The sequence below is a fragment of the Sinohyriopsis cumingii genome, chromosome 17 (genome assembly GCF_028554795.1).
Source record: "Sinohyriopsis cumingii isolate HCF-2022 chromosome 17, ASM2855479v2, whole genome shotgun sequence".
Lineage (NCBI taxonomy): Eukaryota > Metazoa > Mollusca > Bivalvia > Unionida > Unionidae > Sinohyriopsis > Sinohyriopsis cumingii.
Window position 1 is genome coordinate 45,565,464 of NC_142977.1, and position 20,294 is coordinate 45,585,757.

Sequence of the window (20,294 nt, forward strand, 5' to 3'; positions counted from 1 at the left end):
TATCAGCAGATATGGATCTGTGCAGTTTGATTGGAGTAATCAATAGAACAAACAACATATAACCTGATCTGTAAGAGCATCATGCTATGGTAGATCAGGATCTTTGTTGTTTGCAGTAGGATTCAACTTATAAGTGAGTTTATACAGTATTTCACTTTATAATGAGACTTATAATTATGTTCATGATATACTGCTCCCTTTTATTATACTGTTTATGGGAGATGTGGAGTATATGACCTTATAGCAAGACTGCTTTATAATGAAAAGTATATTATCTATATAATTTTACTTCTGTTTAATGAAATGGGATATTTTACCATACTCACTTTTTTTTTAGCAAGAACTTTATTATAATGGAGGGCCTCATAGTGACGGATTGCTATAATGGGGTACATTACATAGAAAAATATAATTCAACTAGTATAATGGAATTCATGATCATGCCTGTGTTATATCAGGGACTGGTATCCTGAGTTACATTATAGTGAGGGTGCACTGTACTTCATTTCTGACCAGATTTTCTTATTCTAACTGGAGGTATGAACTTTCCATCTTAGTTATGGTGGAGTTCATAATTTCAGACCCTTTTTTCCTTCCTGTTCTGGTACTTAGTGAGCAAAATTGCATGAATAAAAGTTTGTTTGTTAGCTGGACATTAAAGGTAGGTAGACTTTTCTCTTGAATGTGCAATAACTTCGGTCATGAGAGGCCCCCCTCCCCCCGAGTTCACGTGACTTCTCTTTGGTTACAACAGAAAGATAGTGTGTAAAAAAGAAGTTCTCAGTTTTTGTACATGTTTTGTCCATTTGGATTCTAAATTAACGATGAAAAAGAAGTAAAGGTGAATAGACTTGTACATAATGTGTATACCTCTGAATGCGTCTATTGCTTGGTATAACAAGAATATTATGGTTGAAGAGTTTATAATAAGTGGCTTTCATAATGCAGGGAGGATTTACAGCACCTTTGCATTGTGTCCATTGTGCAGGAGTTTGTTTGAACTCATTATCTCCATCTTGGTTGGCTAGAGGGTCACCTTTTGTATATAGATACAGAAGTGCAACAACCTCCTTCCTAAGTTGCTGCAACCATCATTACACATTTTCTGACAGTTTTTTTTGTTCGGGTCAGTGTTTTTTGTGCAGCATTGGTTGTGTGGTTTTGCACTTTGTCAACAAGCCTTAAAGTGTGCATTATCTTCCTAAATGAAGTAGGTGAGTGGGGGACACATTCAAATACAAGTAGTGCAAAAATGGAGATGGAGGGTCTTCCTTTTTTATGTGAGCTTACATTTGTTTTTCAAACTTCTTGAATGCTTTTCAAGTTGACGATGATAAACGATTCATTGGCCTAAGTGGTTAGAGCGTCTGCCTTGGATGTGGGAGATTGTGAGTTCAGATCCTGATAAAGTCATACCAAAGACTTATAAAAATGGTAATTGCAGCTATCTCGGTTGGCGTTCAGTATTCAGAGGTTAGTGTTAGGACTGGTCGGCCTGGTGTCAGGATAATGTGACTGGGTGGGACATGATGCTACATGTCTGCGGCATGATGCCCTAGTGATGGACATCATTATAAACTACCACACTGCAGACATTGTAACAGTATGAATGAATATTTGTTAAAACTACATTAAAAATCCAAATCACACACACCCACACCCAAGTGGAAGATGAATCTTGTCTACCTAATGATCATTTTCATCTTCCAGTTATGTGCTTAGCCCATGTACAGGTATAGTTGCACTGTGGTGAACATGTACATGGGTGAAGGAAGGCTAATTTGAGAAATAATAATTAAATAATCATAAAAAATAACAATTGAACAGTCACAGTGAAGCACTTAAAAGTAGTTATTAAATTACAGTATAATAAATCCTCCCTCCCTCCATTATTTTTTTTTAAAAATTCTGCCTTACATGCTTTCAGTTCATATTTGATTTGTAATTCTCCATAAAGCTGTTTCTACTAATACAACAGGGGTTTAATTTAAGGCCTTTTTTTTATTTGAGCTGCCTCTCAAAAGTCTTTGAAAATTTTCACAAGTGTTTTCAAAAATGAAAACATTTAGAAGAATCAGGACTTGAAAAATTCACCCTATTCCTGCATACAGTGCCTTTCTTAATAGCCATTTCTAAGGAAGGTTATAGGGAAGCCAAAGGTAGCCATTTTGAAGAGATGGTACAGGGGAAGTCAAAAGGTGAGCATTTTGAAGGCGAGTAATGTTGAAGCCAGAGGTAGACTTATTGAAACAGGTTAGGAATAGTTAGAATCCCATAACTTTAAAATCTCATTTGTATATATCAAAAACAGTTTGTTCCCATTAAACTGTTTTGTCAAACAGTCATGAACTGTGTGTTAATAAAACTAATAACTTGATAAAGCGTGCTAATTCTTCTGAATATGGGTCTTTATAACCTTAATCCCATTAAACCCGTTGCTCTGAAAACAGTTCAAATATCACCTTAAACCCATCACCCTGAAAACATCTCAAATATCACCTTAAACCCATTGCCCTGAAAACAGCTCAAATATCACTTTAAACCCATTGCCCTAAAAACAGCTCAAATATCACCTTAAACCCATTGCCCTGAAAACAGCTCAAATATCACCATATACCCATTGCCCTGAAAACATCTCAAATATCACTTTAAACCCATTGCCCTAAAAACAGCTCAAATATCACCTTAAACCCATTGCCCTGAAAACAGCTCAAATATCACCATATACCCATTGCCCTGAAAACATCTCAAATATCACCTTAAACTCATTGCCCTGAAAACAGCTCAAATGTCACCTTAAATCCATCACCCTGAAAACAGCTCAAATATCACCTTATATCCATCGACCTGAAAAAATCTCAAATATCACCATATACCCATTGCCCTGAAAACAGCTCAAATAAAGTGTATATATTACAAGTCTCTTCATTTTCTCTGCTTAAAGAAGTCTTTTTAGTACATGGGTTTTAGTTTGTTTAAAATACATCATATGCTTTCAGTATATTTTTATAGTTTCATTTAGTAAATTACTCCTAGTCACATGTAAATGGTTACTTGTAAAAATTACTCCAAGTCACATGTAAATTACTCCTATTCACATGTAAATTACACCTATTCACATGTAAATAGTTACTTATGACTTACTCCAAGTCACATGTAAATTACTCCTAGTCACATGTAAATGATTACTTGTAAATTTCTCCAAGTGACATGTAAATTACACCTCGTCACTTGTAAATTACTCCTAGTCACATGTAAATGGTTACTTGTAAGACTGAAAATATTGCATGTGCTGCTGCAAGCATGCTCAGACATTACTCATTTTAAGAATTGCTTTTTATATATATATATATATATATATATATATATATATATATATATATATATATATATATATATATATGGTGGTCAGTTTGAAGCATTTTGCTGGGCAAATGGTAATCATTCTTCTACTAACTTGGAGGAAAGGATAGTTTTTGGAACAGGGTATTATTCTCATGCAGTGGTGAAGGGTTTGTTTAGATTACTGTGTCACACTACCCATACATCTATGTTACAATCATATTTTTATCAGTAAAATGCACACCTGTCAGAAAGCAATGGTAGTTGAATGGTTACGGCATTGGACCCATGACTAGGAGGGTGCAGGTTTCATTCCTAACCATCAGATCAACTTTGATCAGCTAATGTGACGTGTCCTTGATCAAAGCATTTTTCTTAGCTTGGCACAGCATAACTTGTATATTGTTTTATAACTAATAAAAACCCACCACACATTGCATTTCTTGCATATCTTCATAATCCAAAATGTGTTCCTGAGAGGTCTGTGTGACTTTTTATATAAAACTGACTATACTTAAAAGGTTAGAGAACCACTTTTGTACTGAAAGTATATTTTTTCATACATCTATTCCATATATGAATCAAACGGTATGTAAGTACAGTCATGATAGTTTCCAAAACTTGAATTTTAAAGAACTTTTTAAAGCAGTGGCATATCAAGAAATTCAGACACACACCCCCAACTGAATTTTGGGGCTACCACCCAATAAAAATACAGTTTGATAGAACTTTTGGGCCCCTTCTGATCAGCTCAGTAGTTGGTGGAGTTGCTTGAGTAATTGGTATGCACTGTTTTAAGGACATCACAGTGCATTTATAACCCAAACTCCTTAAATTCCAAAATCGATCCATGAGACATACAAAATGAAATCATGGAGATATTGGACTATAAACTCAATAATCACCGACTGAAGGATAGAGATATGTATTGGGTACAGCCATTCTAATTCCTATAATAACCAAGTTTTTCCATTTAATAACATAATTCACAAAGTTTAATACAGTTTTAATGTTATAACATTTTGTGATATATTAACTTGAATTCATTCATAATTCATTGTCCTTGATACCTAAATTGTCCAAAAATTGCTCTATGTAAAGATTTGGTGAATCTATTTTCTAATGCCATTATATTTGATTGCATATCAGTGTGTATACACATTGCCTTGTTAATTGCTCGTCACCTAGAACCGACTTGCATTAAGGACATGCCAGTACAGACAATACCTATCATATGTACTCACTTATAAGATAAGTCCAACTGCAAACTGCACAGACCCAGATCTGCTGTCACATAATGCACTGGCAGATCTGGGGGTCTCTGCAGTTTGTTAGGAGCTTTGGCAGGTCATTTTATTTTATTTTTTTGCAGTTTGACTCAACTCTTAAGCAAGTCTATATGGTAGGTTTCACCAGGTTATCATTGTAGAACAATGTAAATGTCAATTTTTATTATGTTAACATACCATATACACACATGAACAGAATGTGTATTTTTCTGCATGACATAATCTGTTTTCATTATTGTTATGTTGTAATTATCTCCCTCTACTTTTGAGAGGATCACTGTTACAATTCAGCAATTGACAAGCAGTAGATGTACATGTAGGTCTGACTATTCTATTGATAGAAGCTGACTTAACCTACACTACATAGATAGAGAGTACAGTTTTCTAAAATAAAACAGATCACAAAGAAGAAAACTCTTGAAATAAGAAAAAATCCCAAATTTCAGAGTCAGTTTTGTGATGAAGTAACAATTAACAAAGGGACATTTTTTGATGTGAGTAAATACATGAATTTTCACAAAACATGGAAATAACCTGTTTTTACAGGAATCAAATTGAATATTTGTCAGCTATATACAGTTATGTGGTTGGGATCTGTCTAATTGGTTAATTGTAAACTTTGCCATTTCTGTGTACTGCCGGTCATCAAGTCCAGCAGCTGGGTTGGCCTGATAATTTTAATGGGAGCAGCCGGTATCAGAAGTAGAGTGGACTTTATGTTGCAGTGTATTCAGAGATTTTAATGATGTAATTCAATAAAATTAGGACCGTACCCCAATGAGAAATATGTTTAAAAAAATTTAAGAATTAACAGGTTTAGCCATTTTCTCTTTAAAATTTTGTTTACATTGGTTGTAATATTATTCGCATAATCTGAAAAAAAATTGCTGCCATTTGATCAGGCAAGATCATGATTATTCTAGAGTTAGTTAGAAGAATTTTACCAAAACAGATTCTTTATAGGCTGCTGTTTATTGGAAATTATGAATGTGATTTTCCATGATTATGTAATTCCTTTTTTATGTCAGTTTTTCCAGGTTTATCTTTTTTTTCGATCTTCACCAAACAACAAGTTTGAAATATCATAATTAGAAATGCTAAACTGATTTACAGTGTCTTTATATTATCATCAGGTGTTTGATGTCAGAAGTTGTCGTCACAATTTAAAATTCTTGTAACTGTGTCTTTATGACTTAAATAAGAAAATTCCAAAGTTTTCAAAACAGGCTATCACATGGCTGAAAATCATGATGCAATAGACTTTTGAGAAGTGAAAGCATGCAATAACAATTTCATGTTTAATACTTTACCAGGTCCAACACCACCTGCAGGGCGACGAGTTCTTCCACCTGACACAGAATTCAGTTTGCAGCAGGTTTCTGAAATACTCAATCGTAAATCGAAGAAAAAGGGGGGACCTGCTCCTGCCCCACCCAGACGGACTGTCTCTTGTAAAGATGCAGATCAGGTAGACATTGAGACAGAACTCAAGTCCAAGATGAAGCTACAGAAAGCTAAAATAGAAGGAGCAACAATTCCAGAATATCCAGTGGAAAGGACAGAGTTTATGAATAATTTTGCAAATGCTGTTGATTTGCGAGATTTTGAGAATCCACCCCGACTTCCATTGCTGCCCCCTGTTTCAACAAAGACCTTTCAGAGGTCAGAAAGTCGTGAAAGTGCCAAAGGACAGGATACTAGGGTGATGGAAGACAGTGGTATATCACGAAGCACAGGAAGTAGTGATAGCTTGAAAATGTTGGCAATTGACAAATCAAAATATATAATAAATGCTGAAACTGCCACTCGTTCATCAGAATTAATGAAAGACAAAAGTGGTGAGAGAAAATTTTCCTATCCAATGGTGAAACAGGAGTTAAAATCTGAGTCCGACCGTGCAAAGGTAGATAAAGAAACCAACACTGCCGAGGATACTGTACCATCTGGTAGCTTCCGTGGAAAACATTATCCAAAGCAACCATTGCCACTTCCAACACATGCAAGCCTACGGCGTAGAAAACCTAGTGACCATGAAAGGCCCAGTATTAACCAGCTGATTAGTGGCGCCACTCAGAGTGTGAGTACAAGTATGAGTACTAGTGTGCAGGGTGATCAGGAGGTAATGCTTGGTAAGTTAGATGTGAACAATGTTACAAAGACTATCAACAGATACGGTACCATTCCCAAAGGAATACGGATAGGGGAGTATTTAGCATCCATGGAAAATGATTCTGAGAAGACTGCAACTCGACAAAGGGATTTACCTGCAATCGAAGATCATGATTCTGGAACTGATACTGCTAGTGTGTCATCCTGCCCAGCAGCTCCAGCAAATGGAGCCGTGGCAACAGGGATCCAGGCTGCTCCTGACATGGGCACTCAGCAAGAGTTGAACATCAAACCTTCTGCAGTTGTAAAATCTCAGTCAACACATGTGATATTAGATAGTGCAAAGATTCAGTTTGGTGGTTTGCAGAGGCAGAAGTCGGATATTGGAGGAAAGGCTGGTGTAGACAAGTCTGATATTACTTCACACTGTGAATCTGATTTGTCAAAAGGAAGCACTGGGGAAGTATTCCAAGGGTCAAGAACCTCCCAAGATCAAAAGCCAAAACCTAGTCCGAGATTCTCCAGGTTATTTTTGGATCAGAACGAGGCAGTTTTACGGCTTGAGGAGACGGCTGATTTTCCCTCTGATCGACCATTATCGGGACAAAGAACTGGACAGAAACTTCATCCACACAGAGAATACAGTCCAACTAGCACAGACTCTACATTAGTGAGCAGTCCAGACTCCATAATTGATTCAAGGCAAAAGCAGATAGACTTTAAATCAATTTCTTCCAGGCCTGCTGTATTGGGTAAGGTTAGAACTTCCTCATTGCCAGATGAGCATCCAAGGGAGAGCACTCTTGGTGTAATTTCTCCACTGAGTGATGGAAATTCAGTTCCTGCCTCGGTTCTTTCAAAAGTAGCCAAGTTTCAGACTTCAACAGCAAACACTGTAGCGGATGTTAGTTCATTTAAGCCTTTCAGTAGGCAAGACTCTGCTCGTGAATCATTTAAAGAAGAAAAAATGCAAAAAGTACCACCAGAAGTGCCCCTCAAACCTATAGGTAAAGAGGATTCCATATTCAAACCAGTGTTTCCTGCCCTAAAACCTGTCCAAAGTGCTAGTCCTACTACTTCTGCTGAGACCAAGGAGGAAATGAACAACGGGGAAACTTTGCCCCCAAATCAGTCCAGGGAACAACATTCAAATTCGGATTCTGTGACGCCAGTAAACAAAGACGTGATAATTGATGCCTCTGATAGGCTGAATGCTTCCATTGAAAATCTTGTGTCCTCCGGTAACAAGTCAAGTGTGAATTTCATGGTGATTTCTGAACAGGTTCAAGCATTTTGTGAAATGTGTTCGCAGTTTATAGATTTGTTGCCTCCACATACAAAGTTTCATACCAAGGAACTCCTAACGAGACTTCAGTCTCATAGTCAAAACCTGAAAACCTTTTCGAGTAGTTCCCCAACAGTGGGTAATAAACTTTTATCAGATATTCAGTCTACAAATAGGGAAATCATTGAGTGCATACAAAGATGAACCTGCCTTGTCCATAGAGTATGGCGTTAATAATATTGTATTTATCCATGTTGATCCGGCTGTGAAAAGCATTGATCGAGATCCTTTTGTGACGTAATTGAAAATAAAATATGTTAGTAAGCATAACATTTTCTAAAATGTAATATTCAGACTAATTTTCACTACAGATTTGATGTTTGCTAACATTTTTATGACATTACAAAAAAATAGAAATGCCAGTTTGATAACATTTTTATGACATGCAATATAGAAATGCCAGTTTGACAACATGACATGTAGGATAGAAAAGCCAGAATCTGCTCCATCTACTTAAATTGACAATTTTGAAAGTTTTAGCCAGGGAGAAATATTAATGTCATTTCGTTCTTGCCAAGCAATGCTAAAAACATGAAGAGATGGAATTTGTGGAGGTATATAATTAAGTTTTAGTATCCCTCATTTGTTAGCAGTGACTTGTAATATATATGTATGCTTTAATAATACCTATTGTCGAGTCTGAATAATACCTTACTGTTCAGCCTGCCTTGGCAAAAGTTGAAAATTGCAATGGTTTTCACATCCATGTACATGTCTTAATTACATCCATCAACCCACACTCAAGACCAACCACGATATTAGAGTTTTTTTACTTTGAGGCAGACTGCATCTTGTTTTGGGATGAAATGGCTAGACTTATTTTGTCCCAGGTAAAATTAAATACTCGCTAAAATTAAATTATGCTTCAGTATTATTTTTGGCAGTAATGAGCCAGTAGATCTCTCTTGTAATTCACAGGTAGATCGATGTTATAATGAGCAGGTGTGTAGTTTGCTTCAAATTGATGCTAGCTTTGGATAGGAATTTAATAAATTGTCTGTTTATTCCCCTGTTTTGGAACAAATTGCATCTTTTAAAATTGATGGCAAGGAGTATTTTGTGAATGCCTTTAAAAAAAATTGTTACAATTCCGATCTTTATCATCACAATGTTAATCATTACTTTAGACGTGTCAGACATCTTGGTGACAGTCTGATTCATGTGCATTTGACATATTATTCTATTTGAGTCTTCTGACGGTGATCAGGTACTATTATTTCAAATGTGCCTGTAGCATCTGGAACTTTATGTTGATTGAATGTGTCATACGACATGGACACTGCAGGGTCAGTAAGCTTACAGCATTGGACTAAATGCTTACAATTTTATTAGTGTAATTTTTAATGCATGAACAAGTTTCATCCTGCGTGTGTCAAATATGCAGTATGCTGGTTATTTTGAGCTGATATATTGAATAGTGCATATTCTGATCTGGGAGTGAATTTTTTGACAGGAGATTAAAACAAGCCTTCCCTTTTCACAGTTGGGTGCAGGTCATCAATGGCTAAATACATATTTATTTTAATTACTAATGCTGTTTTGCAACAGTGTATGCACAATTGAAATATCCCTAATTGTATACTCTTTGGAGACGAAGCTGTAGAGATGGTTGAATGCTAAATTAAAGAGTGACTTGCTTATTTTCACAGCCGATATATATATATTATGTGATTTTAATGATAACCCCATCTTTTTTATATCGTGCAAAGTGTCAAGGATTTTTGTAAAAATTGCTTATTTTTGGAGGTATGGCCAGAGAGAAAGCTGATTGCTAATTAGAGACTTGCATACTTCAATAAATTCATCAACATGCTGTCAGAGTACTACTTTAGAGGCTCTCAGACGAGTACTACTTTAGAGGCTCTCAGAGTACTACTTTATAGAGCACTATTTTAGAGGCTGTCATAGTACTACTTTAGAAAGTACTATTTTGGAGGCTGTCAGAGTACTACTTTAGAGTTACTTCTGAATGTGTTGCCTTCAAGAAAAGTGACACCAAGCTCACCTTAATGGGAAAAAAATGAGAGCATAAAAAAGAGGTTGAATGACCTTAAACTGATATGTAATTTCCAAGTTCAAAACATGCTGAACTTATTGTATGTATGTATGTATGTATGTATGCATGTATGTATGTATAATGTAAGTACAGATTTTTTAAAGAATCATTGTAACAATTTTTATAAACATATAATTCCTAATTTACCAACCACATCAACTATGTAAATGTACTTCTAATCATTTTTTTATACAGTAATTCATACATGTACATCTCTTTCTCATTTGGTTAGTGCTGGAAAATAAGAAGCAGTTTCATGTATTTAACTCTTTTCAGTTCACTTGTACAGAAATTTGCATATTTGTGATAACTTAAATTTCATTAGCTAAGATCCAGTGCACACGAAGTTTATTGAATTTTTAATTTCTGTTTGTATTGTTGCCACTTAAATGACCAGGTTAAATTACCTGGAACCCTCTTGTCCTCATGTACCCCTACCCAAGTTGAGGATTCTGCCTTTTTATTTACAACATAAGGGTGCTAAATAAGCCATTATATCCTCTCTTTGAAAAGTCGGTATAAACACTGAGCAATCAGGAAAAACAGTCTCAGCTGTTTGAAAAGTCTGTATAAACACCGATTGATCAGGAGAAACATTTAAAGCTGTGTATTTGCATGTACATATCTTCAGTATTGAGGATTTTGATCATTTTGACCTTCTAATTTTTATATAAAATTTGCTGTTTCTATATTACATGCCTCTCATACTCACTGCAACTTAAATTACACCCTGTTACACTGTAAAATTCAGGTGTTACTGGTGTTGTCAGGAATAGGCTACATTCTGCATTAGAATGTTAAACTGAGAGATTAACTTGGCACAATTAACTGATCCTTTTCGGAACAAAATCCAAACTACAGTGTAATCCACAATCTGATCAGGTAGATCTAAATTTTTGCCTGTGATGTCGAGTATAATTTAAATATTTATCCTCGCAAGGCCTGTGATGTTGAGTGTAATTTAAATATTCATCCTCGCAAGGCCTCAAAATCATAGAACTTTTGAGCTTTAGTTTGAGTTTCATTCTCTGCACAAGAAATATGACACTACAAATGTAAAGCCGAATTTGATTGCTCCAGCACTAAATCTTAAGCTCAAACTTCAGAGTATTATGAAGCCACGTTTGTAGTACTCAGGAGATGCTGCTTGGACATGTGAATCGCACAAAATAAATATGAATTCATGTAATGTAATTGGTGGGCAGTGATGTGCACACAAATTAGTCTGAAGTTCCCATTATGAAAATATACACTGCACTGTATCCATTTTTATTTATCCATTCATCCTTCAATTATTTGTTGCGACATAAGTATGTACAGGTATCGTAGAGCTTGTTGTTGCATCATTTATTTTTCTTCAGGTAGGCAACTGTTTACACGTCAGGGTTATTCAGCTTGACATAAATGGTTGTTAAACTAAACTTGATTGGCACTTTCAGCAAATACGTACTGACGATTATGATGATGATGACCATGTTTTTTAAAATTATAAAGTTTGTCAGAATAAATGAGCTGGACAAGTGTTAATTGAGCTACCAGTAAGCGAGCAAGAAAATGATGTTAAATACGAGTCCAGTGTACGTGCTGGATGGACAAAAGTCAGCTGCCTGCTTGTTAACCCCTCTTTCAGTTGTATTTCAAAATGTAGAAAAGGATTATGAAAAAGTCTAATTAAAATACAGACAATTTGAAATTAGGGTGCAGTTTTCATTTCATTGCTGAAACATTTTAGCCCTGCAGAATTGTGTACTACAACACTATATTGCCCTGTAAGGGTTAAGGTGAACTGAATAAATAAAAATCAGAAAATGAAATTAAGAAGTAAAGATATTTTGTTGATCAAAATACCTCAGTCTAAACAAGTAGGTTATGTCAGTGATGAACATAAAACTATAATTGAAGATTATGAAATTGACATTGGGCATGGTAATAAAGCGTTGATTCAACTAATTGAAACTTCGGCAGCTTTGTTAATGAAAAATGTTATTTTGGATCAGAAGTGTCCAAAAGATAATACCTGTAAGCATTGGAAAATTTCTACAAACCATAAAGAACAGTTTCCCAACTTGCTGAGCTAGCTATTTATATGCCCTTTCAGACAGCAGACTATGAAAGGGGGGTTCTTGGCACAATCAGTATTGATACACAGATAATGATCTGAATAAGCATTGAAACATTCAACAGTTTATTGCTTATACAGCTTCATGCAACATCTTTTAATGTACTATTTTGTAAAATTGAGTGGAGCCGTATGAAAGATAGACGGATATTGAAGTGTTGGGTAAATGCTGAAGTATGGCCCTATCCTTCTCCACTCCATTTTTTTTTACTACCCTCCCTCCTTTATTTTGGTGATAATGGGGGGAGATCCCCCCTTTTAGATAATCCTGGCAGAACATCTGATACACCCAGCACCAGAATTAAACCATTGTTTATCACACAACTCCAGTACACCGACGGGTTGCATGATTGAAACATTTAGTGTGGGTTGTACCTTGATATTGAATTTTGCCAACCTTTCACTTTTGCATGTGCCTAATTTCTTTAAGTCAGTACATAGGATGATTAATCTGGCTAAATGTGAATTCAATGCAATGAATACAAATTATTGTGAAGCATTTTTTCTAAACTTCCACTGAGCCCATCACAATATAGTTTGCTGCACTGAAGATAACCAGTTGCAACGTTTTAAGAGTTTTCAGTATTTAATTTTATGTCCTTCACAGTACTTTTTTTTGTATGTGTGTTCTGTTTAGATCTGATGAAATTGCCTGAATCTTTGGGCAAAATGAAGATGTGTCTCAGTATTGTTTTCTCTATCTCTCTCCTTGATTCAAGTAAGTTTGCAGTTTTATTGTCTAGGATTTGTAATCTCCCTTTGCCAAGCAAGTCTGTCAGCTATTAACTAGTACTGGATAATCTCCCAATGATTGTTGCAGATCACTTCGTTGATATGATTAATGACACCATGGCATTAAATTAATAATAAAAATTAATATAATGCTGTAATAATTACTCCCTTTCTGAGTTGCTTACTTGTAGTAAATATAAATTTAATACTACAAGATATCCCCAAAAACGTAAAATGAATATTATTTTCTTTCCTAATACAGGTAAAACCCGTTATAGTGTAATTTGTTATAACGTGATTCCACTTATTATGCAATTGCAGCATGGCTCCCATTTTTTAATTTCAGGTGATCTCTTTTTTTAACATCCTAAGTACTTGCTCTCAGAAAGCTGATTAATCATATCCCTTGCACATTTTTCATCCCAGCACTGCATTGAAAACTGATGTCATTGAAATTTCAATGGTCATTTTTTATTGGGAAGTGTTTCGAAAAATTTGTTAATGCAATCCCACTTAAATTGCAATGTTATTCTTTGGACCCGAAGCATCGTATTTTAACATGTTTTACCTGATTATTTACAAAAGGGTGAAGATTTCTGTATGATATTAAAGTAATTTGTCATTGGGAACAGAACCTATATATTGTCCCAGACTAGCTCTTGAAAATCCTCTTTTATCCTAGTTATTGTACAAGTGGATTGGACTCTAACTATCCTCCAGTCAATTACATTGTCATGATGCTGTATTAAAGGGTAATTCAAAGACATTGAACTGGTTTGGTTTGTTGCTTTTAATGGCACTTTTAACATTATTGGCCATATGATAGATTTTCCCAGGGATACACCAAGGTAGCGGACCCAGGCTGATCTGGACAAGTATCAGACCCATGATGGCTCCCAATGCTGTTGTGGTTCCCTTGTCGGAATGGAGATCAAATTTGATGAGTCTAGACTCTAACTATTGGTGTCCTTCCTCATCCCAGCATGAAGGAACAAAAAGTGAATTTGTTTGCTTGTTGTTTAATAGCACATTAGCATGGACTATATAGTGTCAGGCCATTAGGAGTAAAGTCACTTGCCCAGAGACACACCACAGCACATTAGCATGGGCTATATAGTGCCAGACCATTAGGGGTAAATTCACTTGCCATGAGACACCCCACAGCACATTAGCATGGGCTATATAGTGCACACACCACAACACATTCACATGTGCTATATGGTGCCAGGGCACCTGCTCACAGATGCACCACAGCAAACTAATGGGGCTGATCTGGGAAGGATTTGACCCTGCAACCATTGGATTGCAAGTCTGGCATGCTAATCCCTAATCTGCAATTGCTGCCAAAGAAAGTGGAATTAAAACTCAGTTAACATATCTACCTATGAGAGCTATAACTCTCACCCAATTGCAGATAACACAGGACAAGACCTGAAAATCATAAATGTTACGAGTTTGATTCTTTGTATTGTCCAATCACAGAAGGATTTAGTTTTTTTAATCCAACATTTGATTGGTTGGGAGTGGAAACTGAAACATAGGCTTAGTGTTTTATGATCTCTCGACTTAACCCTGCTGTTGCATAATGTGCCAGACCTGGCTTGGAAATGATAAAACTAGCTCAAGGCTAAGTGTTACTCACATCCTGTCATAAGTGACATTACGAAAGTAAAGTCCTTTGTGATTGGCAATAAGAGTGCCCTCAGCCTTTTCTGTTACTTGATAGAAGTAGAACTTGGATGAAAATAGTTGCTATTTTGAACTGTCCTCAAGCCAAAGGTTGCCTTTACATCACAATAACTTTATTCACATCACAACGATTCAGTTACATGTCATCACTGATTGCAATATAAGCATAGTTTGAGACCTTTGAACTTAATGATTTTTATATAAAAACATTGTTTTCATTAAAAAGTTGCAGGAAGAATTACACAATAGTTCAGGTGAATCATTTGATTGAAATGTCATTAGATATTTTTTTTTAGTGCCTATGAACATTTGGATCTATTCTTACGATATATATAGCCACATGTTCATCTACCAAAAATTGACCAGTCTTGAATGTACTAGAGATATGTAAAGATTACTATGTAGCTCCCCCCCCCTCCCCCCCCCGAGATAATTTATCTGACTTGTATCAGAAAGAGATGAGGATATTTCAATTGTTGTGATTGGCTGACACCAAGTCCTGTGCTCAGAAGTTTTATGATTTCCAGGCTAGATATCTGAAGATAATTTAAAGCAGACCATGATTTCTTGGTACATTATTTGGTGTCAGATCTTGGTCTTGTGCAGTTCACACATGGGTGCTTGATACAGTGTCAGATCTGGGTCTGTGTAGTTCACACATGGGTGTTGATACAGTGTTATATCTGTGTCTGTACTTCACACATGGGTTTTTGACACATTATATCTCGGTATGTGTAGTTCAGTCACAGGTGCTTGATACAGTGTGAAATCTGGGTCTGTGTAGTTCACATACAGCTGCATGTTGTACAAGAGTAACTATTGAAAGGCATTAAAAAGATACAATTTACTGTGAAACTGCAGTATTTTCTGCTCTGGTATTTTTTTTAAAAAATGCCAGCCACAAATATTCCTTTTGGTTATCCTGAGGGGATTATGTATCACATAAATGAAAACTGCCTCTGCTGGTTTCCAGTTCCTTGTATATTATTTGTTCACAAAATGATGGTGAGGTGAAAGTTCATATGTTTGAAGCGTCTGTTGAATAGATTACAAAATGAATGCCTGTATAGTATGCCAGGTTTCATTTTCTTACAGAAGCCATTGTACAGTGAATTATTAATTATCAAAACTTCCAGAGAGACATGACTTTTGTCCAATATATTATTATGCAAATTAGATAAAAATGATATTTAATGGGTCCTGTTGAGGGAAAATTACAAATAACTGTGTTTGGATAAATTGTGGATTACTGTTTAATTGATGACACACCATAACAATGGTCCAGTTGCAAATAGCTTAGACCTTGATCTGCCATCTCATAATGTATGATCAAGGTCAACTTTGTTTGTTCTGTTGATTAATCCAACAAACTGCATTGATCCAGATCTGCTGGTGCATTATATGACAGGAGATCTGGATCTATGCACATCGCAGTTGAACCTGTCTTGCAAGCATGGCTGTTGTAAAGAGAGACTACTCAGGCTTGGATGATAGCTTTGTTTCTAGTTATTCTCCCTTAATAACTCTTCAGTAAAGTGCAATAAATAAATCGTGGATAGTTTGGAAATTTTATTCAGTTTGATGTGATGCCTATAAAATGTAGAATTTATTTGTCTTTCTTTTACGAAACAAACTGATCGAACTTAGGGTAATGAACCTTCACTTTTAGCATTATGCTTTTAATACAATACATATGATTTACAGTGAAAATATTGTCACATTCAGGAAATAAATGGACAATGTAAAAGAAAAAGGAAACCCTTATTAACAGTACCACGTGATATAATGTGGAGACCGACTGAGAACAGTGCAGATCTGGAACTGCCATTTAATGTGCCAGCAAACCTGTAATGCCAGTTTTACTTAAAATTCTGCTAGTAAGAGTATGAGCTCAATATTGCCATGCTATATCATGGGCATTTAGATGTCTTTGGATATTTCATCATTTAGCTTTGAATCTCAGTCACTTTGAATTGACCATGGGCACGTTGATAAGAAAACCAGTTGACCATAAAAATTGCTGCTAATTTGGTTTCGTTGGTTTAATACATCACTTGCACCAAATTTCTCATAGCAAAATTGGAGGAAAAAATTGCTAGAATTTATGTGGTTTTCAAAATGGTGTCCAATTTGAAGCAAGATTTTGACATAATTTTACTTGAAGCAGCCATTCACAAATAGGGTTTAGCATGTCGAAAATACTGAAGTAGAAGCTGTGTACCTCAGCTGGTTTTCTTGTTTGGGCTGTTAGATTTCTTCAAACACTTAGATCAATTATAACATTCAGCTGGTACTTAACACCACTACCAAAAAGTATTCATGCTTTGATATAAGATAGTGGAATTGGATCAACCAGTGCATTGAGAGAAGGATCCAAGTCTGGCTTTGTTATACATGATTAAGCACATTAAATTTTGAAACTCAGTGTATGTATATATATATATATATATTACATACACTCATAAAAACATATGGTGTTGCACTGTGGATTGAGAGAATAAGGGGACAAATTTGAACCCCACCCTCCAAGTTTGGGGAACACAAAATTTTGAAGGGACGAAGGAAAATAGTAGTATATAATACACCAATAGTGCTAAAATATGAGGTGATGTTTTTTGCTTTAAGTTTGTTGTCTGCGCTGTACTCGAACATTTTCCTTGGGCACTTTCATTATCGCAGTACGTGTTTTATCATATGCATAAGTGACTGATGAAAACATGAACATGTTTGAATATCGTGCTAACATGAAATGAGATGCACCATGGAATTTCCATTTTGAATCTTGCTCAAATTTAATGTAAGTGCTCACTCATTATTGGCTGGCATTTATTGCAATAAATACCCATGTTTTCTGAATTAATTTTCTTTTAAAATTAATGAGTAATTCACTAATTGACAATTATGTATTGCATAAATATAGTCTGTTTTATTATGAATTCATCCTGTAATAAATTAAATCTACCTTGCGGAATGGTGTGACTTTAACATCGAACATATGTTATACTAAAATTTACATTGCGAATTCGGCTGATTACTATTAATGTTAAATGTGTTCTTGCCTGAAACATTATTTTAGAATGGACATTCATTGCCATCTTACACTTTTAATGACATTGGTCATATGTAGAGCCAGGATAGACATCGCTTGACGACCACTAAAGAAAATTTCTAAGCATACAGATATATTATATATATAGTTTTTCTCCCATGACAAGAAAGTGCACCCTGTTGGGTTTACAGGATCAATACTTGGGGTTCACAAGACAAAACATTGCAAGAAACCTACTATCTCGTGCTCATTGTGCAACACTGTGTGTTCATATATATATATATATATATATATATATATATATATATATATATATATATATATATATGTCACGACCAGTCTCTAAACCATCTGTATCATTACATACCCATACAGTTAATATATTTAGACCCATTATTTGTGTAGTTAAATGGAATTCCTATATATACCAACATTATTGAATATAAATGATCCTGTGTCAATACTGTAAAATCTGAATATTATGTGCATACATGACAATAAGCATGGTAAAATTGATCCTGGGAAATAAGTGCATATGAACCTTCTTTTTTTGTATTAGAAGTAAATTTACATGCAGCACTTAAATACATTATACAGAAATACATCATGTGTCTACAAGCCCTCTTAATTTAGAGGTAAATATGGGAGCTGTGGTGGTGGTCATTGGGGTTAGATATTGGACTTGTGACCAGAAGGGTGCAAGTTTGGTTCCTACCATTGGATTAACTTAGATTGGTTATCATTGTTGTGTCCATGGATTCATCACTTTACACGCAGACACGGACCTCCCCACTATTATGATGGTTGTTTGAATTGTGCCAGTAACATTTAAGTTTTAAAAAAATTTAAATTAATACCAATCAGATTGAGTGTAGCATTGTTTTTTTTTCTTCTTTTCGAGGGTGGTTGTTTTTTGTTGTTGCTGTGCTGAGGCAGATTTCCTCCTGATGTGTTTTAGTCTGTACCCACACTCCTTGAATAGAGACAGAATGTGTTCTCTGTACATTTATTGTAGTCAGGATTGAACTTTGAAACATACATTATCCTTCCATTGGTTATTTAGCAGCAACATCTTGTATATTCAGATGTGCCAACTCTTCCATTTCTTTCAACATAAGAATATGTCACTTGGCATGGGTATTTGTGGACATTGAGGATCCTGCTGTCTCTGAAATGCTTTTTTACTTTACAGGTGCACTGTGATAGTCATTTTTCAGTTTTCAGGTTTCAACTTCTACGCCAGACAAAGGCAGCTGCAGTTACCCTTAGTCAGAAACTATTGATTAGGGTAAGTGCAGAAATAGCACTGTTGTGGCATACTGTACAGTTGACAGACACTATGCTGTTGATTTGGGCATAACATATAGTGTATTGTTTCAAAACTAAGTGTAGGTATTTATTATCCAGATTTTACAGTATTTTTTAAGGTTTTGTATCATTACTTAGAACAATAGGTGTGTTATAGTCGGAAGGAAAAAAAAGTCACTCGTCACATATATGTTGCTTTAATTGAAATTATTATTTACAAATAAAAGTTGTAATAAAGCTGGAATTACAGTGGAATAAAATTAATATTGCACATTCGTTTTGATCAGTATTGTTTTAAATTACCCTCTAAGGTTGTTTTACAGTTATCATTTGTTGTAATAACCATCTAGGTACTATCCCGTGAAATTTATGTTGGTACATCTACAGGATTTATGCTGTGTGATTGCAGTGTATAGGTAAGCATTATTATGTAACAAAAGAATAATGAAGGCCTGTACGTGCAGAAAAGTAAAGTATTTGGCATGATTGTCTGACTTTTTTTATACTAGCCTTTGTACAAAAATTTATCTGAAATTGGTTCTACTAAATGACCAGACTATGGAAAGTTAACCCCCAAATATGTGGACACCTTGTTCAAGTTTTATCAAGCTAACATGAGAGAGAGAGAGAGAGAGAGAGAGGTGTAGGCTAGTATTCAAAAGTACAGTCTTGATCACTAAAAGCTTTCTTGTGCCATTATTGGTGTTATCAGAAAGAATAACTTAATCAATTTTTCACCAAATGTATATCAACTTCAGTCCTTAATGAAATATTGATTCTTTTATACCGATCATACTGGTGAAGTTTTGATAAAATAATTCATATTTAACGGCAGTTTTGAAATAAAAGCTAAAACTTCCTAATCGTTTATATTACATCAATTATGTATTCATTTCTTACCATACAAAATAGTCCAAGTGCACTCGGGTTGAAGAGTTTTTCATAACGTATACCATGTATATCATACGTTGAGTCCAATTGCATAAACCCAGATCTGTCACATAATGCCCTGCAGATAAGAGTCTCTGCAGTTTGGAGTAATCAGTATAGCAAACAATACAGACCTTGATCTACAAGCGCATTATGCGACGGCAGATTAGGGTTTGCAGTTGGACTAGACATAAATGGCTATATATGTTAGGTTTCCGTTTCTGTCAGATTTATCTCCTGCAGACTGGTTAAAACTGTTTGCCCATTCTTCTCACTGTAAGACAGGTTTATCTCTTATGGACCGGTTAAAAATGTCTTCCTTCCTC

General features: G+C 35.3%; 1 protein-coding gene across 2 annotated transcripts in view; it reads left to right on the forward strand.

The window, feature by feature from the left end:
• Positions 1–19,309, forward strand: part of LOC149778536 (uncharacterized) — a 111,664-nt gene extending 92,355 nt beyond the window's left edge. For both annotated transcript variants that reach the window (XM_089939432.1, XM_089939433.1), the window contains one exon: positions 5,945–19,309. In XM_089939432.1, coding sequence (XP_089795558.1) covers positions 5,945–8,229 — 2,285 coding nt within the window. In that variant the 3' untranslated portion in view covers positions 8,230–19,309. The remainder of the gene's footprint in view (positions 1–5,944) is intronic.
• Positions 19,310–20,294: the final 985 nt, after the last annotated feature.